General features: G+C 49.0%; 1 protein-coding gene across 5 annotated transcripts in view; it reads right to left on the bottom strand.

Annotated features, from left to right (window-relative positions):
- Positions 1-23,380, bottom strand: part of LOC115470254 (DPY30 domain-containing protein 1-like) — a 103,624-nt gene extending 80,244 nt beyond the window's left edge. Inside the window, exons 1-2 of one of the 5 annotated variants that reach the window (XM_030203267.1) lie at positions 23,328-23,380; positions 7,602-7,769 (exon numbers count right to left, since the gene is read on the bottom strand). In XM_030203267.1, coding sequence (XP_030059127.1) covers positions 7,602-7,763 — 162 coding nt within the window. In that variant the 5' untranslated portion in view covers positions 7,764-7,769; positions 23,328-23,380. Of the gene's footprint in view, positions 1-7,601; positions 7,770-8,962; positions 9,642-9,729; positions 9,980-10,312; positions 10,452-16,709; positions 16,731-23,327 lie in introns of those variants that run through there. The other 4 variants (XM_030203270.1, XM_030203266.1, XM_030203268.1 and 1 more) reach the window with 4 other exon arrangements.
- Positions 23,381-23,636: the final 256 nt, after the last annotated feature.

Genomic DNA, 23,636 nt, shown 5'->3' with positions numbered 1-23,636 from the left:
GCCAGTCCAATATGTAGCAATACAGTTCAAGGGAAGACACAACTCCAAAGGGGAGGCGGGCGGGTTTGTGAGAACAATCAGCCTGCTGTCCTCGGAGAATACCTTCTACAGGTATGTAGCATTCGCTTTCTCCGAGGACAAGCAGGCTGCTTGTTCTCACTGATGGGGTATCCCTAGCCCCCAGGCTCACTCAAAACAACAACCATGGTCAATTGGGCCTCGCAACGGCGAGGACATAACTGAGATTGACCTAAAAAATTTACCAACTAACTGAGAGTGCAGCCTGGAACAGAACAAACAGGGCCCTCGGGGGGTGGTTGGATCCTAAAGCCCAAACAGGTTCTGAAGAACTGACTGCCCGAACCGACTGTCGCGTCGGGTATCCTGCTGCAGGCAGTAATGAGATGTGAATGTGTGGACAGATGACCACGTCGCAGCTTTGCAAATTTCTTCAATGGAGGCTGACTTCAAGTGGGCTACCGACGCAGCCATGGCTCTAACATTATGAGCCGTGACATGACCCTCAAGAGCCAGCCCCGCCTGGGCGTAAGTGAAGGAAATGCAATCTGCTAGCCAATTGGATATGGTGCGTTTCCCTACAGCCACTCCCCTCCTATTGGGATCAAAAGAAACAAACAATTGGGCGGACTGTCTGTGGGGCTGTGTCCGCTCCAGGTAGAAGGCCAATGCTCTCTTGCAGTCCAATGTGTGCAGCTGACGTTCAGCAGGGCAGGAATGAGGACGGGGAAAAAATGTTGGCAAGACAATTGACTGGTTCAGATGGAACTCCGACACGACCTTTGGCAAGAACTTAGGGTGAGTGCGGAGGACTACTCTGTTATGATGAAATTTGGTGTACGGGGCCTGGGCTACCAGGGCCTGAAGCTCACTGACTCTACGAGCTGAAGTAACTGCCACCAAGAAAATGACCTTCCAGGTCAAGTACCTCAGATGGCAGGAATTCAGTGGCTCAAAAGGAGGTTTCATCAGCTGGGTGAGAACGACATTGAGATCCCATGACACTGTAGGAGGCTTGACAGGGGGCTTTGACAAAAGCAAACCTCTCATGAAGCGAACAACTAAAGGCTGTCCCGAGATCGGCTTACCTTCCACATGGTAATGGTATGCACTGATTGCGCTAAGGTGAACTCTTACAGAGTTGGTCTTGAGACCAGACTCAGACAAGTGCAGAAGGTATTCAAGCAGGGTCTGTGTAGGACAAGAGCGAGGAGCTAGGGCCTTGCTGTCACACCAGACGGCAAACCTCCTCCACAGAAAGAAGTAACTCCTCTTGGTGGAATCTTTCCTGGAAGCAAGCAAGACGCGGGAGACACCCTCTGACAGACCCAAAGAGGCAAAGTCTACGCTCTCAACATCCAGGCCGTGAGAGCCAGGGACCGGAGGCTGGGATGCAGAAGAGCCCCTTCGTTCTGCGTGATGAGGGTCGGAAAACACTCCAATCTCCACGGTTCTTCGGAGGATAACTCCAGAAGAAGAGGGAACCAGATCTGACGCGGCCAAAAAGGAGCAATCAGAATCATGGTGCCTCGGTCTTGTTTGAGTTTCAACAAAGTCTTCCCCACCAGAGGAATGGGAGGATAAGCATACAGCAGGCCTTCCCCCCAATCCAGGAGGAAGGCATCCGATGCCAGTCTGCCGAGGGCCTGAAGCCTGGAACAGAACTGAGGGACTTTGTGGTTCACTCGAGATGCGAAGAGATGCACCAAGGGGGTGCCCCACGCTTGGAAGATCTGGCGCACCACACTGGAGTTGAGCGACCACTCGTGAGGTTGCATAATCCTGCTCAATCTGTCGGCCAGACTGTTGTTTACGCCTGCCAGATATGTGGCTTGCAGCACCATGCCGAGACGGCGAGCCCAGAGCCACATGCTGACGGCTTCCTGACACAGGGGGCGAGATCCGGTGCCCCCCTGCTTGTTGACATAGTACATGGCAACCTGGTTGTCTGTCTGAATTTGGATAATTTGATGGGACAGCCGATCTCTGAAAGCCTTCAGAGCGTTCCAGAACGCTCGCAACTCCAGGAGATTGATCTGTAGACCGCGTTCCTGGAGGGACCAGCTTCCTTGGGTGTGAAGCCCATCGACATGAGCTCCCCATCCCAGGAGAGACGCATCCGTTGTCAGCACTTTTTGTGGCTGAGGAATTTGGAAAGGACGTCCCAGAGTCAAATTGGACCAGATTGTCCACCAATACAGGGATTCGAGAAAACTCGTGGACAGGTGGATCACGTCTTCTAGACCCCCAGCAGCCTGAAACCACTGGGAGGCTAGGGTCCATTGAGCAGATCTCATGTGAAGACGGGCCATGGGAGTCACATGGACTGTGGAGGCCATGTGGCCCAGCAATCTCAACATCTGCCGAGCTGTGATCTGCTGGGACGCTCGCACCCGCGAGACGAGGGACAACAAGTTGTTGGCTCTCGTCTCTGGGAGATAGGCGCGGGCCGTCCGAGAATCCAGCAGAGCTCCTATGAATTCGAGTTTCTGTACTGGGAGAAGATGGGACTTTGGGTAATTTATCACAAACCCCAGTAGCTCCAGGAGGCGAATAGTCATCTGCATGGACTGCAGGGCTCCTGCCTCGGATGTGTTCTTCACCAGCCAATCGTCGAGATATGGGAACACATGCACCCCCAGCCTGCGAAGTGCCGCTGCTACTACAGCTAGGCACTTTGTGAACACCCTGGGCGCAGAGGCGAGCCCAAAGGGTAGCACACAGTACTGGAAGTGGCGTGTGCCCAACTGAAATCGCAGATACTGTCTGTGAGCTGGCAGTATCGGGATGTGTGTGTAGGCATCCTTTAAGTCCAGAGAGCATAGCCAATCGTTATGCTGAATCATGGGGAGAAGGGTGCCCAGGGAAAGCATCCTGAACTTTTCTTTTACGAGATATTTGTTCAGGGCCCTTAGGTCTAGGATGGGACGCATCCCCCCTGTTTTCTTTTCCACAAGGCAGTACCTGGAATAGAATCCCAGCCCTTCTTGCCCGGATGGCACGGGCTCGACCGCATTGGCGCTGAGAAGGGCGGAGAATTCCTCTGCAAGTACCTGCTTGTGCTGGAAGCTGTAAGACTGAGCTCCCGGTGGACAATTTGGAGGTTTGGAGGCCAAATTGAGGGTGTATCCTTGCCGGACTATTTGCAGAACCCACTGATCGGAGGTTATGAGGCCACCTTTGGTGAAAAGCTTCCAACCTCCCTCCGACTGGCAGGTCGCCCGACACTGACACTTGGATGTCGGCTATGCTCTGCTGGAGCCAGTCAAAAGCTCGCCCCTTGCTTTTGCTGGGGAGCCGCGGGGCCTTGCTGAGGCGCACGCTGCTGACGAGAGCGAGCGCGCTGGGGCTTAGCCTGGGCCGCAGGCTGTCGGGAAGGAGGATTGTACCTACGCTTACCAGAAGTATAGGGAACAGTCTTCCTTCCCCCGAAAAATCGTCTACCTGTAGAGGTAGAAGCTGAAGGCTGCCGGCGGGAGAACTTGTCGAATGCGGTGTCCCGCTGGTGGAGAGACTCTACCACCTGCTCGACTTTTTCTCCAAAAATGTTGTCCGCACGGCAAGGCGAGTCCGCAATCCGCTGCTGGAGTCTATTCTCCAGGTCGGCGGCACGCAGCCATGAGAGCCTGCGCATCACCACACCTTGAGCAGCGGCCCTGGACGCAACATCAAAAGTGTCATAAACTCCTCTGGCCAGGAATTTTCTGCACGCCTTCAGCTGCCTGACCACCTCCTGAAAAGGCTTGGCTTGCTCAGGAGGAAGAGCATCAACCAAGCCCGCCAACTGTCGCACATTATTCCGCATGTGTATGCTCGTGTAGAGCTGGTAAGACTGAATTTTGGCCACGAGCATAGAGGAATGGTAGGCCTTCCTCCCAAAGGAGTCTAAGGTTCTAGAGTCTTTGCCCGGGGGCGCCGAAGCATGCTCCCTAGAACTCTTAGCCTTCTTTAGGGCCAGATCCACAACTCCAGAGTCGTGAGGCAACTGGGTGCGCATCAGCTCTGGGTCCCCATGGATCCGGTACTGGGACTCGATCTTCTTGGGGATGTGGGGATTAGTTAAAGGCTTGGTCCAGTTCGCCAGCAATGTCTTTTTGAGGACATGGTGCAGGGGAACAGTGGACGCTTCCTTAGGTGGAGAAGGATAATCCAGGAGCTCAAACATTTCAGCCCTGGGTTCGTCCTCCACAACCACCGGGAAGGGGATGGCCGTAGACATCTCCCGGACAAAGGAAGCAAAAGACAGACTCTCGGGAGGAGAAAGCTGTCTTTCAGGAGAGGGAGTGGGATCAGAAGGTAGACCCTCAGACTCCTCGTCAGAGAAATATCTGGGGTCTTCTTCTTCCTCCCACGAGGCCTCACCCTCGGTGTCAGACACAAGTTCACGGACCTGCGTCTGCAACCGTGCCCGGCTCGACTCCGTGGAGCCACGTCCACAATGGGGGCGTCGAGAGGTAGACTCCCTCGCCCGCATCGGCGAAGCTCCCTCCGCCGACGTAGTCGGGGAGCCCTCCTGGGAGGTGGCCGCAGTCGGCACCGCACGCGGTACCGACGTCGGGGACCTCACCCCGGGCGATGGGCCAGCCGGCGCCACGCTCGACGGTACCGGAGGCGCAAGCACCGCCGGTACCGGAGGGGTAGGGCGCAACAGCTCTCCCAGAATCTCTGGGAGAACGGCCCGGAGGCTCTCGTTCAGAGCGGCTGCAGAGAAAGGCATGGAGGTCGATGCAGGCGTCGACGTCAGAACCTGTTCCGGGCGTGGAGGCTGTTCCGGGCTGTCCAGAGTGGAGCGCATCGACACCTCCTGAACAGAGGGTGAGCGGTCCTCTCGGTGCCGATGCCTGCTGGGTGCCGACTCCCTCGGCGACCCAGAGCTCTCGGTGCCGACGCGGGGAGGGGACCGGTGTCGATGCTTCTTCGACTTCTTCCGAAGCATGTCACCGGAGCTCCCCGGCACCGACGAGGAGGACGTAGAATCCAGCCGTCGCTTCCTCGGGGCCGAGGCCGAAGGAGGTCGGTCTCGGGGGGGCTGTACCGCAGGAGCTCTCAGGGTAGGAGGAGACCCACCCGAGGGCTCACCGCCACCAGCAGGGGAATGGACAGCCCTCAACTGCACTCCACTCGATGCACCACCGTCCGACGACATCAGGAGACGAGGTCCCGGTACCACCGACGTCGATGCAGCTATCCGATGTCTCGGCGCCGATGCAGAGGGCCGATGCCTCGATGCACTCGATGCACTGGCAGCCAAGGAAGAAGGTCTGGACGCTGATGACGTCGATGCACACGATGACCCCGGTGCCGATGCCGACGAAGAGCCCGAGAACAAAACGTTCCACTGGGCCAATCTCGCTACTTGAGTCCGCCTTTGTAAGAGGGAACACAGACTACAGTTCTGGGGACGGTGCTCGGCCCCCAGACACTGAAGACACGAAGAGTGCCTATCAGTGAGCGAGATTACCCGGGCGCACTGGGTGCACTTCTTGAAGCCGCTGGAAGGCTTCGATGTCATGGGCGGAAAAATCACGCCGGCGAAGTCAAAATCCGAAATGACGAATTTGGAGCACCAAAACTTTAAGGGAGAAAAATCTCGACCGAGGCCGAAAAGAGGCCTACCCCGACAACGAAAGAAAACTTACCGGGGCAAAAACTGGAAATACGGGAAGGGGCAAACGAAACCCAAGGGGGTTTCCGGAGCACTTTCCGAACGAAAAGAAACTTTTCCGAAGAAAAAACACGTCGATTTAGATAACGGACGCGCGAGGTCGACTCTCCGGGGCTCGACACGACAAAAACACAGCCGTACCGAGTGCGGACGAAAGAAGACTGGCCGGCTCGAGCCGGTTTCGGGCGGGAAGACGGCCGCGCATGCGCGGTGCGCGCGGGCGCGCGAGAGCTAGCAAAGGTCTTTGCTAGGAAGATTCCGATTGGAGGGGCTGCCGAGGACGTCACCCATCAGTGAGAACAAGCAGCCTGCTTGTCCTCGGAGAAACCACTTGTAACCACTCGCCTCCACCTACCCTCCTCTTTTCCTTCCCGTTCACACTAATTGATTTGATTTGCTTACTTTATTTATTTTTTGTCTATTAGATTGTAAGCTCTTTGAGCAGGGACTGTCTTTCTTCTATGTTTGTGCAGCGCTGCGTATGCCTTGTAGCGCTATAGAAATGCTAAATAGTAGTAGTAGTAGAGCCATAACCTAACATTAAGGCTGTAAACATTCCATCATTTTTATCCATAAATATGCAAATGAGAACATCCCAAAAACAGACAAATTTGCATATGATTTAAACAAATCTGAGCATATGACAACCAAGTACAGACTCCCAGCACCTGAATTCTGCAATTAGATTTAATGCAAATACTTTTAAAACTTATTTTTAGCACTTTTAAAATTTCAGGTTCTCTTTAATTTGAATGCTGTGCAAGCTCTGAAGCTCACCCTGAGTGAGGAGTTATCGCCAAACCAAAGCATATATAGCAATCTGGTTGTACTCTCTCAAATAACTTGAAGAGCCTGCCTGCCTCAGTGAATACTGCTGTGTTGCTTTGTTGCTTTCACTTCCAGGTTTACCATGAAAAGGAGGGCAGGGGAGATAGAACTCCAGGTAAAAGATTTTGCAAGTGAGCGGAAGGCAGGGACGGCAGGGCAGCAGCGCCCCTCAAAGGCAGGCACCCCCCTGCCTTGCTTACCCTGCTTACCGCATTGGCATGGCCCTGCTTCTCTCCCCTCCATCCATGTCCAGCATTTCTTCTCTCTCCCCTCCTCTCCCCTGCCCTGCATGCACCCATACCCAGCGACCCTCCTCTGCCCTGCCCTGCATGCACCCAGATGGCCAGCAGTGACCCTTCTCTCCCCTGCATGCACCCATGTCCAGCAGTGACCCTCCTTTCCCCTGCCCTGCATGCACCCATACCCAGTGACCCTCCTCTGCCCTGCATGCACCCAGATGTCCAGCAGTGACCCTCCTCTCCCCTGCATGCACCCATGTCCAGCAGTGACCCTCCTCTCCCCTGCCCTGCATGCACCCATACCCAGCGACCCCCCTCCACCCATGCCCAGCAGCGACTCCCTTTTCCCCCCTGCCACCCCCTCCCAAGTTGTATCGCGAATTCTTCTCCTCCCTCCCTCCCGATCCCTCATTGCCCGCTTGTTTTTGAATTCTTCGGGGCAGGCAGTCTTGCCTGCCCGCTTCCAGCGCTGACTGTCCTCCCTTGCCGATTCGCGCTTCAAAATGGCCGCCGAGACTTAAGTCTTGGCGGCCATTTTTAAAGCACGAATCGGCAAGGGAGGACAGTCAGCGCTGGAAGCGGGCAGGCAAGACTGCCTGCCCCGAAGAATTAAAAAAACAAGCGGGTAGTGAGGCGGATCCGGAGGGAGGGAGGAGAGCCAGAGCCGGCTCGCTATTTTCAACAACCAGCTCGCAAGCCGGAAGAAAATTTAACAACCGGCTCTTGCGCTCGGAAGTAAGGAGGCAGCTTCCAGGATGCCCGATTGTAACCTGTTTGTGTTTTATCAGGTGATCATACATCAGTATAATATGTTTCCTAGTATTTAAAACAGCAATAGCAATTTTCATTACCTTTTTAATGTCATTTAAATTTTGCCGATATTTGTAAAGCCAGTGTGCAAGATACTCTATTGGATCTACTGGTCGACGCTCTGCCACCTCTGCAAGGCCTTCACTTAGACATGCCCCAAGACATATCTTCAAGTACATCGAATCCATCCCCATTTGTGCCATTATATCCTGCAACAACAAAAGAATTAGAACATTTGATAATAATATCAAAAACAAATTGTTCAGCTAGTTTTCATGTATATCAACATCTAAAAGGGGTCAATATTCAAATATTGGTTATCCTTTAAATTCTATAAATGGTGCTTATAATTGTGTGCGCAAATTTGGGTGTGCACCCAATCTGCACATGCAATTTAATTGAAAAACAAGCCAATTAGCACTGATAATTGGGTGCTAGTAATCAATTATTGGCACTAACTGGCATTAATTGAAATTTATGTGTACATTTTTAGTTGTGAGAATCCACACATAAATTTTATACACAGTTCCAAAAAGGGGGCATGGCCATGGGAGGGTCATCGGCATATCTAGGGTGTTCCTACAATTTATGCGCGGAGTTATATAATAAGGGTGATCTGCACCTAATTTAGACGTAAGGATGTACACTAGGGTTTATTTGGTATAAATCCTTGCATTTAAACATAGGTGCTGATCCCTAAACAGTGCCCAACTTTCAGTGCTATTTATAGAATAGTGCTTAGCAAGTTAATTTTTTCAGCGCTATTTATAGGACTTGGTCCTATATGTTTCGTGCTGTGATAATGTATAAAGCAAAAAGTTATTCACCTGTAGCAAGTATTCTCTGAGGGCAGCGGGCCAAGTATTCTTGCAGCTGGGTGATGTCATCTGATGGAGCCCGATGCAGATGCTGACTAATGAGACTGTGAACATTATAGTAGTGTCCCACCACACATGCACTGGTGCCTTCCCACCCGCCTGAGTACAGGTCCCTCAGTCATGTACAATTGCTAAAGAATAGAGGAGTAGCCTAGTGGTTAGTGCAGTGGACTTTGATCCTGGGGAACTGGGTTTGATTCCTACTGCAGCTCCTTGTGAATCTGTGCAAGTCACTTAACCCTCCATTGCCCCAGGTTCAAGTGTAGTTGCATAAACCACAGAAAGGCGGTATATCAAGTTCCATTCCCATAACTCCAAGGGGAGGTGGGAGGAAATGTGAAAATACTTGGCCTGTTGACCTCAGAGAACACCTGCTACAAGTGATTAACTTTGCTTTCTCCGAGAACAAGCAAGCTACAAGGTTCACCGAAAACAACGCTTTGAGAATAGGTATTCGAAACCTCGAGGTCTGGAAAGGGCTGAAATTAAACAGGAGGGGGGGGGGGGAGTTGTATTCTACACACCAAACAAATTCTTGAGGACTGCCTGCCCGAACTGGCTATCACGTCAGGTATCCAAAACCACAGAATAGAAATGCTGAAGGTTCTTTGAGTTTGTGTACTGTTTTGTTGTAAAGGCAGCTGCCTTTTATTGCTGCCATAGGCAACCGCCTAATCATGCCTAATGGTTGCGCCGACTCTGCGTGGCACAAACAGATACCGTCAGAGGAAAACCACAGCCCATAGATCCTCTGTCCTCCGATCTGGTCAAACTCTTCCCAGCTAGGCTGTCTCATTTCCACCTAGAAAAAGGTAGAAAGCTTAGGGAGGGACTAAACTAGGAACTAGGATTACAGAATGTATGGGGATGCTGCTTCTTGGCAGCTACTCCACGCACGTTTTAGACCGCCCTGTTTCACAATTACCAGAGGAACAGAAGAAACCAGGGCAAAAGGTAAAAAACGGATACAGAGGGATCCTCCCGGATTCGATTTAAAAACCTTTAAAAATCAATTTGTTTCTTTGCCCAGTCGTTTACATGTGGACATTTATTTTACATATCGGAAAGAGAAGAATACAGAATCGCAGCGCTGGGTTATTGCTGGTGGTGATTGCTGCATACTGTAAGCAGCAGCGGCCTTCAAAACAAAGACGCGCTCCAGTCGTAAGGTCGTACTTGGATCCAGAAGATCCCGCAGATCTGGCTTTTAAACCGTTCCAGAAACCAGCACGGTTTACAAAGACTTGGGTACTCGGTGCACGGGTGCAGATATAGTTTAAAATAGTCCCACCTAAGTCTGCACCAGAGAAACAGAAAACACCTAGCGCAGGCGCAGCACTTCCTCAACTGGGTGGGAAGCTGCACACCGAAGCCCCGCCCTCCCCAATGGCGTCATAGAAGGTAAACGGAGTTGGAGAAGGCTTAGGCGGGGCCAGTAGCTATAGGTTTCTGGCGGAGACTGGAGACTAGTTCAGTTCTGTAAATATTGCTGTGTGTTTGGGACGAAAAAGCATGGTCTTAATTTCATTGTCCAAATTAAAAAGGAGACGTGACAGGGCAGTTTTAGCCTAGCTTCAGGCCCCTAATAGAGAGATTCCCGCTCTTCACCCAGAGAACATTCAGTTGTGGTTTTATTATGAAAAAAAAATAAATATTTTGTTTTCTGTTTTGTCTGCGACATCTTCGTCACAATGGCGAGTAGCGAAGAGCAAGGGGGAGGAGGAGGAAAAAAAAACAGGTGTTTAAGCCAAATAAGTTTTCTATTTTCTCCATCGACTCTTCTCTTTATTTGCCTCTACTGTAAACGGCTCCACACCGGCTTGCTCACTATCTCTAACACCACCTCTTCGACTGCCCAGTCTGCGGGTACTTACCAAAAGCAGACAAGCACAAGGTGTTGATGTTGAGTAAATATCAAGACGGTTCACTGCTTTTCTGTTCCAACAGCACTGACTGTTATGGTAGCCATAGCCAGGCTTCCTTGGTTGCCATGGCAGCTAAGGTAGGGGGAAGGGCTAGGGTTGTGCCTGGAAGAATTTAAAGAGCCACATACGCACATTCATGATTCAACCTAACTACTCGAAGAGTCGGATCACCTGAAACCTGCAGCACCAGTTAAACATTACCTTAGCTGATCATATAGGCCCTCCCAGTTTCTGGGCCTCTTATCATTCCTTGACTCCTTGTACTGACTGGGAGAGTAGTCTAATAGTTACAGCAAATCCCATTGTCACTCTCCTTATGATGTTTGGCAAGTCAGGATTGTAGCCTGAGCAGAGGATGGTAGAGAGAAAGGGAAAGGGGATGGGATTTGATATACTGCTTTTCTGTGGTTACAATCAAAGCAGTTTACATATTATATACAGGTACTTATTTTGTACCTCAGCCCAGACTCACAAGGAAAGGAGGATGCTGTAAGCCTGGGATGGTAGGGAGAAAGAAGTATGCTACTACAGTCTGCAGATGGTGGGGAAGATGATTTTACTAAGATGGGGGATGCATGTTGCAGGACGTGGGGAGACAATGAAGGGCAGAGGATAGATGGCAGGAAGACAGAAAGACATGGAGTTTTCATCCTTGTTACTTTATTATTATTATTATTAGCATTTGTATAGCGCTACCAGACGCACGCAGCGCTGAACACCTGACATACAGAGACAGTCCCTGCTCAGTAGAGCTTACAGTCTTTAAACTACTGGATATTATTATGTGTTGCTATTTTCCAGTATTTTGTGTTTGGAGTTTTTAAAATTTTCTGTGGAGTAGCAGCCTAGTGGTTAGTGAAGCAGACTTCGATCCCGGGTTCGATTCTCACTGCAGCTCCTTATGACTCTGGGCAAGTCACTTAACCCTCCACTGCCCCAGGTACAAAATAAGTATCTGTATATACTATGTAAACCGCTTTGAATGTAATTGCAAAAAACCACAGAAAGGTGGTATATCAAGTCCCACTCCAATCTGTTGCTTTTTTTTTTAGGATGGTTTTACTATTGATATTTTCTGTTTCCTAATTTTATTGATTGATACATTAAAAAAGTACATATATTGAATTTACTGTATATGTTTTATATCTTCTGTCAAATGGTGGTGATTCTGTTTTTCCACTGTACTGCATGCAGAGTAATGCTTTTTGTAGTTTCCATTCAATTTTTGTCTGCATGTTTCTATTTCTAACTTATTCTGTATTGGGGAAGGAGAGGTTCTGTCCGTGAGGCAGAGTGGTCTACATTATCACTACTGGCTGCACGATGTAGGGTTTCAGCACTAAGGTAATTTCTGAAGGAGACATCAGCATGTAGTATATTAGAATGTATGGTAAGGAGACTATTAGTTAGTCCACAGCAATGTAGAGAAGTTTTTCAGCTGTGCACCATCTAATGGGCGAGTTAAAGGAAGAAATTTACTGCCAGTTCTGAGGCAGTAAAGAAGGGTTAGTTGAGGAGATTTTAATGCTTCATGATCCAAATCCCCTCCTAGCTTTCTACTTCAGTTTTTTGTCCTTGGTGTCCAGTGGCACATCCCCCCCGGCCTAACCCCCTATCCATAATAATAAAAATAAAATACATGGTATGTAGCAGCACCTCCTCCCTCCCAGAACCCAACCCCCCAGCCCCAAAATTTAAAAATAAAACTACTGGTGTCTAGCAGCTCCTCCCCCCCCCCCCCCCCACTGCATACCTTGAAGAGGCAGGAGTGATGTCCATTTGCTCCTTCATCTGCCATCTTGAAAAATGGTGGTATCTGAACTCTCATTGTTGTGTATCCTGGGATGCACTACATGGGGTCAGTCTGCATAATAAAGGACTTCTTCCCTTATTTGGTAAGCTGGTTTTGAAAAATTCCCCTATTTGGCAGGCTTACCCTGTTCGGTGCATCCCAGGGTCAAGGGGGGGGGGGAGGAATGCTATGCTAATTTTATTAATTAATACAGTAAATTCAATATATGTACTTTTTAATGTATATGTTTTACATCTTCTGTCCCTTATTTGGCAGGCTGACCCCGCTCGGTGCATCCCAGGGTCAAGGGGAGGAAGTAATGCTAGAAACCAGGGATTTTTTTACATTTTGGAGGCAGTATGGTCAGATCGGGAGGAGATGGTGACACTTGACACAAGGGATTTTATTTTTAATTTTGGGGGCAAGGAAAGGGAAGGGTCTGCTAGACTACCAAGGATTTTGTTCATATTCGATGGGGATGCTCACTCGGCGGCATTTTTTTAAATGTTGCCTTTTCTGCCAGTGCATGAACCAGTCACCACTTATGCACTGACAGGAAGGAGAACATTTCACAGTGAGCTGCTGATTCCTGCTGCATTTTAAATATAGCAGTCATTTATATACATCACCATGGTATAATTTTCTTTTATTTTTTTTAAAGATTTTTTTTGTTTGATTCTCTTTTATTATTTTTTTCACACATGAAACAAAACACACGACAAAAATCAGCAAAAGAATTACATCTACAAAAATAAAAAATCCTGTTAACACCCAACATGTAACTATCCAACAACTCAATATCAAAAAGAGGGGGTTTCAAACTGCTTATGTTCAATACCAAAGAGAAAACAGGTTTGAACCTATTATCCTGTGTAATGAATTTCCCACTCCGTCCCACTAATGTCAAATTTTTTTGAAATTAGTGGAACGGAAGGGGAATACTATCCAACAACTCCCATTTACTAACCCTCCTTTCAACTAATTACAATAATATAATTTTTTGTTAATTTCTAGAGCCATGGGTGTACAGCTGTACCACATGGCTTTCTACATCAGTGTGTGTGTGTTCTGGGTAGATAGGGGATCGAGGTGAGGTATTCTGCTAGTGTGCTGCTCCTGTAGGGATCTATTGCAGTCCAGCTTGTTTTGTTTTCCCAACTGGAAGTGTATTGGTGTTCTAGAGCTATAGCAAAGTTACTCACTGTAGCAGATGTTCTCAAAGGACAGCAGGATGAACATTCCTACTTGTGGGTGAGGCCATCCCAATGGAACCCGTGCGGGCATGCTGCCCAGGCTACTTTCTTGAAGCTTTAAGATATGCTGCACCGCACATGCATGACTTCCTGCCTGCTGCCATCACCACGAGGGACCTTATAAGTCTAACGTGTATAGCTGACAGAATTCAACTAAGGAAGGTAGGCGGGTATGTAAGAATATTCACCTTGATGTCTTCAGGAAATACCTGCTACAGGTCAGAAAGGGGTCCTTTTACTAAAGCTTACAATGCAGTAATGAACATTAGCATGCGATAATTTCCACATGATCCATAGATATAAAATAAGACCTGCAGCACACTAACCCCCCTGTTTACACAGCCCATTCACACAGACTCCTAAATTGTTTATAAGCCTCCAAAGTAAATTGTGTGTGTGCATGTCTCGTGTGCCAACTAGAGCACCCAATACGCTTCCACCAGCTCTAGCTGCTTCTCCTCCACAGCTGGACCCTCTTTATTGATAATGTGCTGCCTTGCTTGTCCAACATCTTGCTTTGCCTGCTCTTGAGTTCCTAATCGCAAGCTCTTGATTGAAACCTTTACTGTTTGAACCATGGGGCTCTATAATCTACCTCAGGGATGGGCAACCTGTCCTCGAAGGCCGCAACCCAGTTGGGGGTTCAGGATTTCCCCAATGAATATGCGTGAGATCTATTTCCAAATAATGTAAGCAATGTATGAAAATAGATCTCATGCATTATTTGTTGGGGAAATCCTGAAACCCTGACTGGGTTGTGGCCCTCAAGAACAGAGGTTGCCCACCCCTGATCTAACTGCTCACTTTGGGTCAGGAATGGGCAACAACTCAATTAGGTTATGAATATGCATGAAATCTATTTAATATAATGGAAACAGTACATGCAAATCAATCTCTTGCATAATTAATTGTGGAAATCTGGAAACCCTGACTGGGTTGTAGTCATTAAGGACAGAGATTTCCCACTCGTGCTGTAGGCTGACTGAACAGGTTGATTCAGTCCTGGTTAATAGGGTAATCTTCTTTAAGTAGGGGACCAGTGCAGGAGGAGGCAAGAACATTGCCTGTGGGCCTGAAGTATGGATGAGAGATGCTGATGTGGGGTGGGTGTAGGAAGGGGGAAATGAGATGAAGGTCAACTTGGGGACAGGGTTAGAGGGGAAGGAGAGATGCAGACTATAGGTGAGGGAGAAGGTAGAAATGAGAAAGGGAGCTACTAAATTATGAGGGAGGGGTAACGCCTTGAGCTGCCTTGGGATGGGAAGGGGGGGCAAAGAATTGAAGCATTGTTTAGAATGCTCTTTGTTAACAGGGGCGTAGCCAGACTTCAACGGTAGGGGGTTCCAGAGCCGAGGTGAGGGGGCACATTTTAGCCCCCCCCCCCGGCACCGCCGACCCCCTTCCCCCCCCCCCCCGCCGCCATTGCCGACACCTCCAACAACTTTGACCCCCCCCAACCCCGCCGCCTGCTACCTTTGCTGGCGGGGGGCCCCAAGCCCCACCAGGTGAAGTCTTCTTCCTCCGTTTGGTTTCTTCTGACTGAGTCTGACGTCCTGCACGTGACGTCAGACTCACAGAAACAGAACGAAGCCTTGCGATCTGCAGGGCTTCGTTCTGTTTCTGAGAGTCTGACGTCCTGCACGTTGTACGTGCAGGACATCAGACTCAGTCAGAAGAAACCAAACGAAGGAAGAAGACCGGCTGGCGGGGGTTGGGGTCCCCCGCCAGCAAAGGTAGAAGGTGGCGGATTGGCGGCGGGAGGGGGGGTTGAGAGGGTTGCTGGCAGGGGGTCCTGGCCCAAATCTACGGGGGCCCAGGCCCCCGTGGCCCCATAGCAGCTACGCCCCTGGCTGGTACAAGAAACTTAGACACCCCACCCCCCTCATTCAAGTATATATATTTCCAGAAATGTTAATAATGCCTTCTATTATATTACTATCATGTATTCCATTACCATGCAATCCAACATCCTGCTGTAACACCAAATGCCTATTTCATTTCCATTATCCATGATGTTTTGTAAGCCACATGCGCCTGCAAAGAGGTGGGAAAATGTGGGATACAAGTGCAATAAATAAATAACATTGAAGTCCCTAGCCTCCAACTTCTGACAGTTGAACTCTGCTGTCAGGATCACCCTACAACCCTAGCTAACATTTAATCATCTCTCTGACCTCATTTGAAACTTTCTTTAGTCACCTTATTTTCTAACTCCTTTTACCTATTTGTTCCATCTTTGCTTATACCCTACGCTGTCTATTAAAATGTTGTATTACGTATTATGTTGACATCATCTTCAAATCCTTGCTCAAAGCCTACCTCTTTAATGTCGCCTTCGGCACCTAACCACTACACCTCTATTCAGGAAATCTTGACTGCCCCAACTTGACATTTCGTCCTTTAGATTGTAAGCTCCTTCGAGCAGGGACTGTCCTTCTTTGTTAAACTGTACAGCGCTGCGTAACTCTAGTAGCGCTCTAGAAATGTTAAGTAGTAGTAGTATACTATGCCATACTTTGTATTGTTATTTGAATATTTTTACTGCTGTGTCTATTGCTTATGTTTAAATTACTTACTGTACACCACCTTGTGTGAGTTCTTAAAAAAAAAAAAAAGAGGTAAATAAAATCCTAATAACTAACTAATCTTTAAAAGCACATTAACTGGCATAAGGGCTTTAAATATAACACTTCATTTTGCATGTAAAAGGAAATGCTGAAGGTTCTTTGAGTTTGTGTACTGTTTTGTTGTAAAGGCAGCTGCCTTTTGTTGCTGCCATAGGCAACCGCCTAGTCATGCCTAATGGTTGCGCCGACTCTGCGTGGCACAAACAGATACCGTCAGAGGAAAACCACAGCCCATAGATCCTCTGTCCTCCGATCTGGTCAAACTCTTCCCAGCTAGGCTGTCTCATCTCTTCCTAGAAAAAGGTAGAAAGTTTAGGGAGGGACTAAACTAGGAACTAGGATTACAGCCCGAACTAGGATTACAGAATGTATGGGGATGCTGCTTCTTGGCAGCTACTCCACGCACGTTTTAGACCGCCCTGTTTCACAATTACCAGAGGAACAGAAGAAACCAGGGCAAAAGGTAAAAAACGGATACAGAGGGATCCTCCCGGATTCGATTTAAAAACCTTTAAAAATCAATTTGTTTCTTTGCCCAGTCGTTTACATGTGGACATTTTACATATCGGAAAGAGGGGAATCGCAGCGCTGGGTTATTGCTGGTGGTGATTGCTGCATACTGTAAACAGCAGCGGCCTTCAAAACAAAGACGCGCTCCAGTCGTAAGGTCGTACTTGGATCCAGAAGATCCCGGGGATCCCGCAGATCTGGCTTTTACACCGTCCCAGAAACCAGCACGGTTTACAAAGATTTGGGTACTCGGTGCAGTTATAGTTTAAAATATTCCCAATCCCCCACCTAAGTCTGCACCAGAGAAACAGAAAACACCTAGCGCAGGCGCAGCGCTGCACTTCCTCAACTGGGTGGGAAGCTGCACACCGAAGCCCCACCCTCCCCAATGGCGTCATAGAAGGTAAACGGAGTTAGAGAAGGCTTAGCTTAGGCGGGGCCAGTAGCTATAGGTTCTCCAAAGACAAGCAGGCTGATATTCTCACAAGTGGGTGACGCCACGTCGGCCCCGGAGGATTTTAAAGCAAAATCTAAAAATCTCTTCTACGGCGTTCCGTCGCGTGAGCGATCACACTACGCATGTGCACACACCTCTTCCCGCTCGCCGTGCGGACACGCCCCTCAGTTTTTCTTTTTCCGCGTCTGAGGAGACACGGAGTTCGTTAGTGCTTCGTGTTTTCTTCAGGTCCTCGGAGTAAAATCTCTTTTTTATTTTACCCTTTTTGGGTGTTCTTTATTTTTTCATTTGATCCTTTCATGGCAGGTTCATTGTGGCTTATATATACAGGTACTTTTTTGTACCTGGGGCAAGAAAAAGTTAAGTAGTTGCCAGAGTCACAAGGGGCTGTGCCTGAAAGGAAAACAAAGCATATAAGCTTCTCTTTTTCTTTTTTCTTTTAAAAGTGCTGGCATATTTTTATCTGTGGGCTCTCTCTCGCCAGCAAACTAAACAAGCCCACATTTTTAGGATCCATTTATTAAAACTTTACAAATGGCTCTCCAGATCTGTGAGAGCCTGCTCCAGCACACCACTGTCTTTAAGCCCCACAAGTGGTGAAGGTGTATGTCACAGGAAAAACCAGGAACCTAAGCAGGTGCATCCCTGGTCAGCCACTGAATGGGCAACCTGGTGACACAATATCAGTGGTGTAACCTTTGAAGTGAGTCTCCACCCGCCTCGGCGCCTCCTGCTATGCAGGTCATTCGGGCGCATCGGAGGATGTGTCTTGGGCCGGATCATCTCCCTGTGAAGCGCAAGTAGTGTCTCAAAGACGAGACGTATTCTACTCTGCCAGGGATGCCCAAAGGAGATCATTCTGGAGTCCGACAGAGACCGATGCACGCTGGGTATAGTTATGCATCGAATAGGTCTCCACCTGCCTCGGCGCCTCCTGCTTGGCAGGTCATTCGGGCGCATCGGCGGATGTGTCTTGGGCCGGATCATCTCCCTGTGAAGCGCAAGTAGTGTCTCAAAGACGAGACGTATTCTACTCTGCCAGGGATGCCCAAAGGAGATGCCCAGAGCTTTGCACCCTCGGTTATGGAGGTATCCGGGCTTCAGACATCAGTCGGTGCCGAGAGCGTTGCTCCCTCTGTTATGGAGGTATCCTGGCATTGGACGTCGATGCACCGGTACATCGGTACCAGGTATCATCGGTGCCGTGGATACCATCGGTGCCGGGTGTCATGGGTACCGTCGGTACCGAGGAGTATCGATACCAGGAACATGGTGTCATGGGTCCCGTCGGTACCGGGTATCATCGGTACCATGGGTCCCGTCGGCACCGGGTATCATCGGTACCATGGGTGCCGTCGATGCCGAGTGTCATCGGTGCCATGGGTGCCGTCGGTACCGAGTATCATCGGTGCCATGGGTACTGTCGGTACCGAATATCATCGGTGCGTCGGTACCGAGGAGTGTCGATACCAGGAACAATGGTACCATGGTCGGTGTCATGGGTCCCGTCGGTACCGGGTATCATCGGTACCATGGGTCCCGTCGGCACCGGGTATCATCGGTACCATGGGTGCCGTCGATGTCGAGTGTTATCGGTGCCATGGGTGCTGTCGGTACCGGGTATCATGGGCACCATCGGCACCAGGTATCATGGGCACCATCGACTATCGGTACCAGGTATTGTCGCCCATCGGTACCGAGTATCATGAGTGCCATCGGTACCATAGTATCAGGTATCGTCGGTACCGTGGATACATGGGTATCAGGTATCATGGATGCCGTCGGCACATGAGTACCATCGATACCAGATATCATGACCAGGTACCATCAGTGCCATGGGTGCCATTGGTACCAGGTGTCATGAGCACCGTCGGTGCCATGTGTACCTTCGGTACTGTCTGTGCTGTTGGTGCCGGATATCATGGGTACCATCGGTACCACATGTCATGGCTACCATCGGTACCAAGTACCATGGGTACCATTGGTACCGGGGGGCCATCGGTACCATGTGTATCATCGGTACCGTCGGTGCCATGGTCTAGCAGTCTGGTTTCGATTCCCTTGCATTTCCAGACTTTGTCCTTGGCTTCGGGACCATGGGTACCATTGGATGCCATGGGTGCTACCGCCTCCTGCGGCATCTAGCTTTTCACCTGGTCTCCTTCACCGATGCTGCCTCTGGTATGGGTGTTCGCACCCTACTGGGGCAACTTCTCGACCCGTAGTAGCCTCCATATCGGACGCGTTTGGATCTGAGCTGCTCTGTTTGAGTAGTTAGTTCAGTTCAATGATGGTCATCTGACATTACAGTGGAGATTGTGAATCCCAATGCCCAGATGCTAGAGGTCCTGGACTACTATCTTCACCTGAGTCTTCTGCACTCAGAACAGATAGGAGTTCTAAGAACTTACTTCGGCGCCCCCGGGGCCAGAGCATACATCCTTAGCCTCTTTTGGAGAATGGCGTACCAGGCTGGCATGATCGCATCCAAAATCAAGTCTTGTCAGATCTTTACGAGCATTCCCACCGGAGTAGGCTAAACCTTTTCACCAAGTGGTCAGGTAGCACACGGTGTGTCGCAGGTTCCTGTCTAAGGGCATTTTTGACACTTGTAATGTAACACCTAGATTTCTGCTCTAGGTACAGTGATGCGCAGACTCTCGTGACTGTGTGCCTCTCTCCTGGAGGAGAAGACTCAGCAGAAAACTGTAGATATGCTGTGCATACACTTCCTCATCTTGGAAGTTCTTTAGAGAGAAGAGTAGTTTTCCTTGTGCCTTAAGGGGTCGTACCTATACTCCTACTTCTCGACAGCCGGTTCGGGCTATGCCTCAGCACGCTCGTTCTAGTCAGCGGCGTGCACCTAATCAGGCCCCTGCAGCTATTCCCCAGGAACCAGAGGGGTTTTTGACTGGCTCCAATTCAGTATAGCCACTAAAAAAAAAAAAAAAAAAAAAAATGTCCGTACCGGCCAATCTGCCTGTCGGAGGGGAAGTTTAAATTTTCTCCACCAAAGGTGACTTCTTTTATCCTCCAACCGGTGGGTTTTTTCAACTAGTCCGGTTAGGATACATTCTCAATCTGGAATCAAACCCTCCACATTGTTCATTGGAAGCTTAATCCTTTAGCTTCCATCAAAAGTGAGTACTTGCAGAGGAACTCTCTGCTTTTCTCAGCGCCAATGCAGTCGAGCCCTTTCCACCAGGGCAAGAAGGGTTGAGTTTCTATTCCAGGTCTTTCCTTGTGGGTTGCGACCCATCATAGACATAAGGGGCCTAAACAGTTTTGGTTCAGGATGCTTTCCCTGGGCATCCTTCTTCCCATACTTCAGGAAAACGATTGGTTATGCTCTCTGGATTTACAGGATACTTATACTCTCTTTGCATCCAGAGCATGTTTTTTTCCTAGTGCCTGGCTGTTGTTGCAGCGTATCTTCATGGACTGGGAGTGCATGTGTTCCCTTAACACGATGATTGCCCGTCTCAACAGATTACAGCACAGTACATATTGAGACTTCTAGACACATGGCTTCCACAGTTCATGTAACTCCCATGGCACTTTTGCACATGACATCCACTCAGTGCATCCTAGCTTCCCAGTGGTATCAAGTTTAGGGTATCTAGAGGATGTAACCCAACTGTTCGCCAGTCTTCGGAATTCCCCTCAGAGGTGGTTAATTCTCTCTATTTTGATTCTGAGGCACCTTACTCAGTCAGAAGCTGCTGACGAAGGTTGCATCCCTCCTGGCTATCCAACCACATTATTTCAATTCAACAAACAATCGGGTTGTGATGTACTCGATAACAAAGGAGTACTGAATCTTGCCCTCTGAGTCAGGATGCCATGCAGATGTAACGGTGGGCCCGCAACGCGGCATGTTTTCTCCAAGCCACTTATCTAATTGGCGTAAACAGCAGTCTGGCCGACAGGCTGAGCAGGATAATGCTACAGTTGAGCATGCCTATAGTTCGAAAGACCCCTCAGTGGATCTTTTTGCTACTTAGTCCAATCGCAAAGTCCCTCAGTTCTGTTCCAGGCTGCAGGTTCACGGCAGGCTACCATCGGATGCCTTTCTCCTTCTTTGGGAGACAGGTTTTCTGTATGCGTATCCTCCCATACATCTGGTGGAAAAGACTTTGCTGTTTCTCAAGCAAGATTGTGGAGCCATGATTCTGATTGCTCTTTTCTAGCTGCGTCAGATAGGATTCCCTCTTCTTCTGGAGTTGGAATGTTTTCCAGCTCTCATTACGCAGAACGAGGGGGCACTTCTACATCCCAACCTCCAATCTCTGGCTCACACGGTCTGGATGTTGAGAGTGGGGTTTCGTTGAGTTTTCCAGAGTGTCTCCCGACTCTTGCTTGCTTTCAGAAAAGATTTCACAAAGAGGTGTTATTCTTTTTCATGGAAGAGGTTTGCCGTCTAGTGTGACAGCAAGGCCCTAGATCCTGCATCTTGTCTTATACAGACCTTGCTTGAGTTCTTTCTACACCTGTCTGAGTCTGGTCTCAAGACCAACTCTGTCAGTATTCATCTTCGTGCAATAGAGCTTATCATCAACGTGTGAAAGGTCAGCCTTTAGCTGTCCACTTCACGAGAGGTTTATTTCTCCCCCAATATTGAGAGAATTCCTTGTATGTGTCTAGGGGAGATTATTTCTGTTGGGCTTAGCACCCACAATAATTTTGACAGTTGGCTCTTATGCTTCGGTCAGAGTTCCTATCACTCCTTATCCAGTATCTTGGGGTCCCAATGTCGTTTTCATCCAGCTGCTGCAAGCTCAATTCGGGCCACTGGATTCCTGCCATCTGAAGTATTGGACCTGGAAGGTCCTTTTCCTTAGTGGCTGTTCCTTCAACTCGTAAGGTCGGTGAGCTTTGGTCTCTAGTAGCTCAAGCGCCTTACCTTACTTCTCATCTTAACAGAGTAGTTCTCTGCATGCAGACAAAGTTCTTACTGGCGCTGGTATCAGAGTACCAGCTGATCCAGTCAGTTGTCTTGCCAACATTCTTTCTCCCTCTTCTTACAAGCCCTGGCGAAAGCAAGCTGCGCACTTTTTGCGTGGAGCAGATGAGCTCCCTCGGACAGTCCGCCCAGTTGTTTATTTCTTTTAATGCCAGTTGCTGTCGGAAACCGCATCATTTCTTCTTGGCTAGCAGATTGCATCTCCTTCATTTTTGTCCAAGCTGGACTGACTCTAGAGGGCCATGTCACTGCTCACAAAATTAGAGCCATGGCTGAGTCGGTGGCTCATCTAAGATCAGTCACTATTGAAGAGATCTGCAAAGCTGCGGCGTGGTCATCAGTCCACACATTCACATCTCACTACTGCCTTCAGCAGGATAGCCGACTCGTCAGTCGGTTTGGGCAGTCGGGGCTGCAGAACTTCTTTGGGGTTTAGAATCCAACTCCAACCCTCCTAAGCCCATTTTTGTTCTGTTCCAGGCTACACTCATTTAGATGTTTCTTCTTTTCAGGTCAATTTTTATTCTGGCCTCGCCGTTGCGAGACCCAATTGACCACTGTTTGTTGTGTTGTGTAAGCCTGGAAGCTAGGGATACCCCACTTGTGAGAATATCAGCCTGCTTGTCTTTGGAGAAAGAGTAGTTACTTACCTGTAACAGGTGTTCTCCGAAGACAGCAGGCTGCATATTCTCACAAACCCTCCCACCTTCCCCTTTTGGAGTTGTCTCCTCCATCTTTTGGATTTAACTGAGGGGCGTGTCTGCACGGCGAGCGGGAAGAGGTGTGCGCACATGCGCAGTGTGATCGCTCGCGCGACGGAACGCCGTAGAAGAGATTTTTAGATTTTGCTTTAAAATCCTCCGGGGCCGACGTGGCGTCACCCACTTGTGAGAATATGCAGCCTGCTGTCTTCGGAGAACACCTGTTACAGGTAAGTAACTACTCTTTTCTGCTGGAGTTCAGTTCTGTAAATATTGCTGTGTGTTTGGGACGAAAAAGCATGGTCTTAATTTCATTGTCCAAATTAAAAAGGAGACGTGACAGGGCAGTTTTAGCCTTGCTTCAGGCCCCTAATAGAGAGATTCCCGCTCTTCACCCAGAGAACATTCAGTTGTAGTTTTATTATGAAAAAAAAAAAAATATTTTGATTTCTGTTTTGTCTGCGACATCTTCGTCACAATGGCGAGTAGCGAAGAGCAAGGGGGAGGAGAAGGAAAAAAAAACAGGTGTTTAAGCCAAATAAGTTTTCTATTTTCTCCATCGACTCTTCTCTTTATTTGCCTCTACTGAAAACGGCTCCACCCCGGCTTGCTCGCTATCTCTAACACCACCTCTTCGACTGCCCAGTCTGCGGGTACTTACCAAAAGCAGACAAGCACAAGGTGTTGTGTTGAGTAAATATCAAGACGGTTCACTCACTGCTTTTCTTCCAACAGCACTGACTGTTATGGTAGCCGTAGCCAGGCTTCCTTGGTTGCCATGGCAGCTAAGGTAGGGGGAAGGGCTAGGGTTGTGCCTGGAAGAATTTAAAGAGCCACATACGCACATTCATGATTCAACCTAACTACTCGAAGAGTCGGATCACCTGAAACCTGCAGCACCAGTTAAACATTACCTTAGCTGATCATATAGGCCCTCCCAATTTCTGGGCCTCTTATCATTCCTTGACTC

The sequence above is a fragment of the Microcaecilia unicolor genome, chromosome 5, assembly GCF_901765095.1.
Source record: "Microcaecilia unicolor chromosome 5, aMicUni1.1, whole genome shotgun sequence".
Lineage (NCBI taxonomy): Eukaryota > Metazoa > Chordata > Amphibia > Gymnophiona > Siphonopidae > Microcaecilia > Microcaecilia unicolor.
The sequence above is the reverse complement of the archived record's forward strand: the minus strand, read 5'-3'. Positions and strand labels throughout refer to the sequence as shown.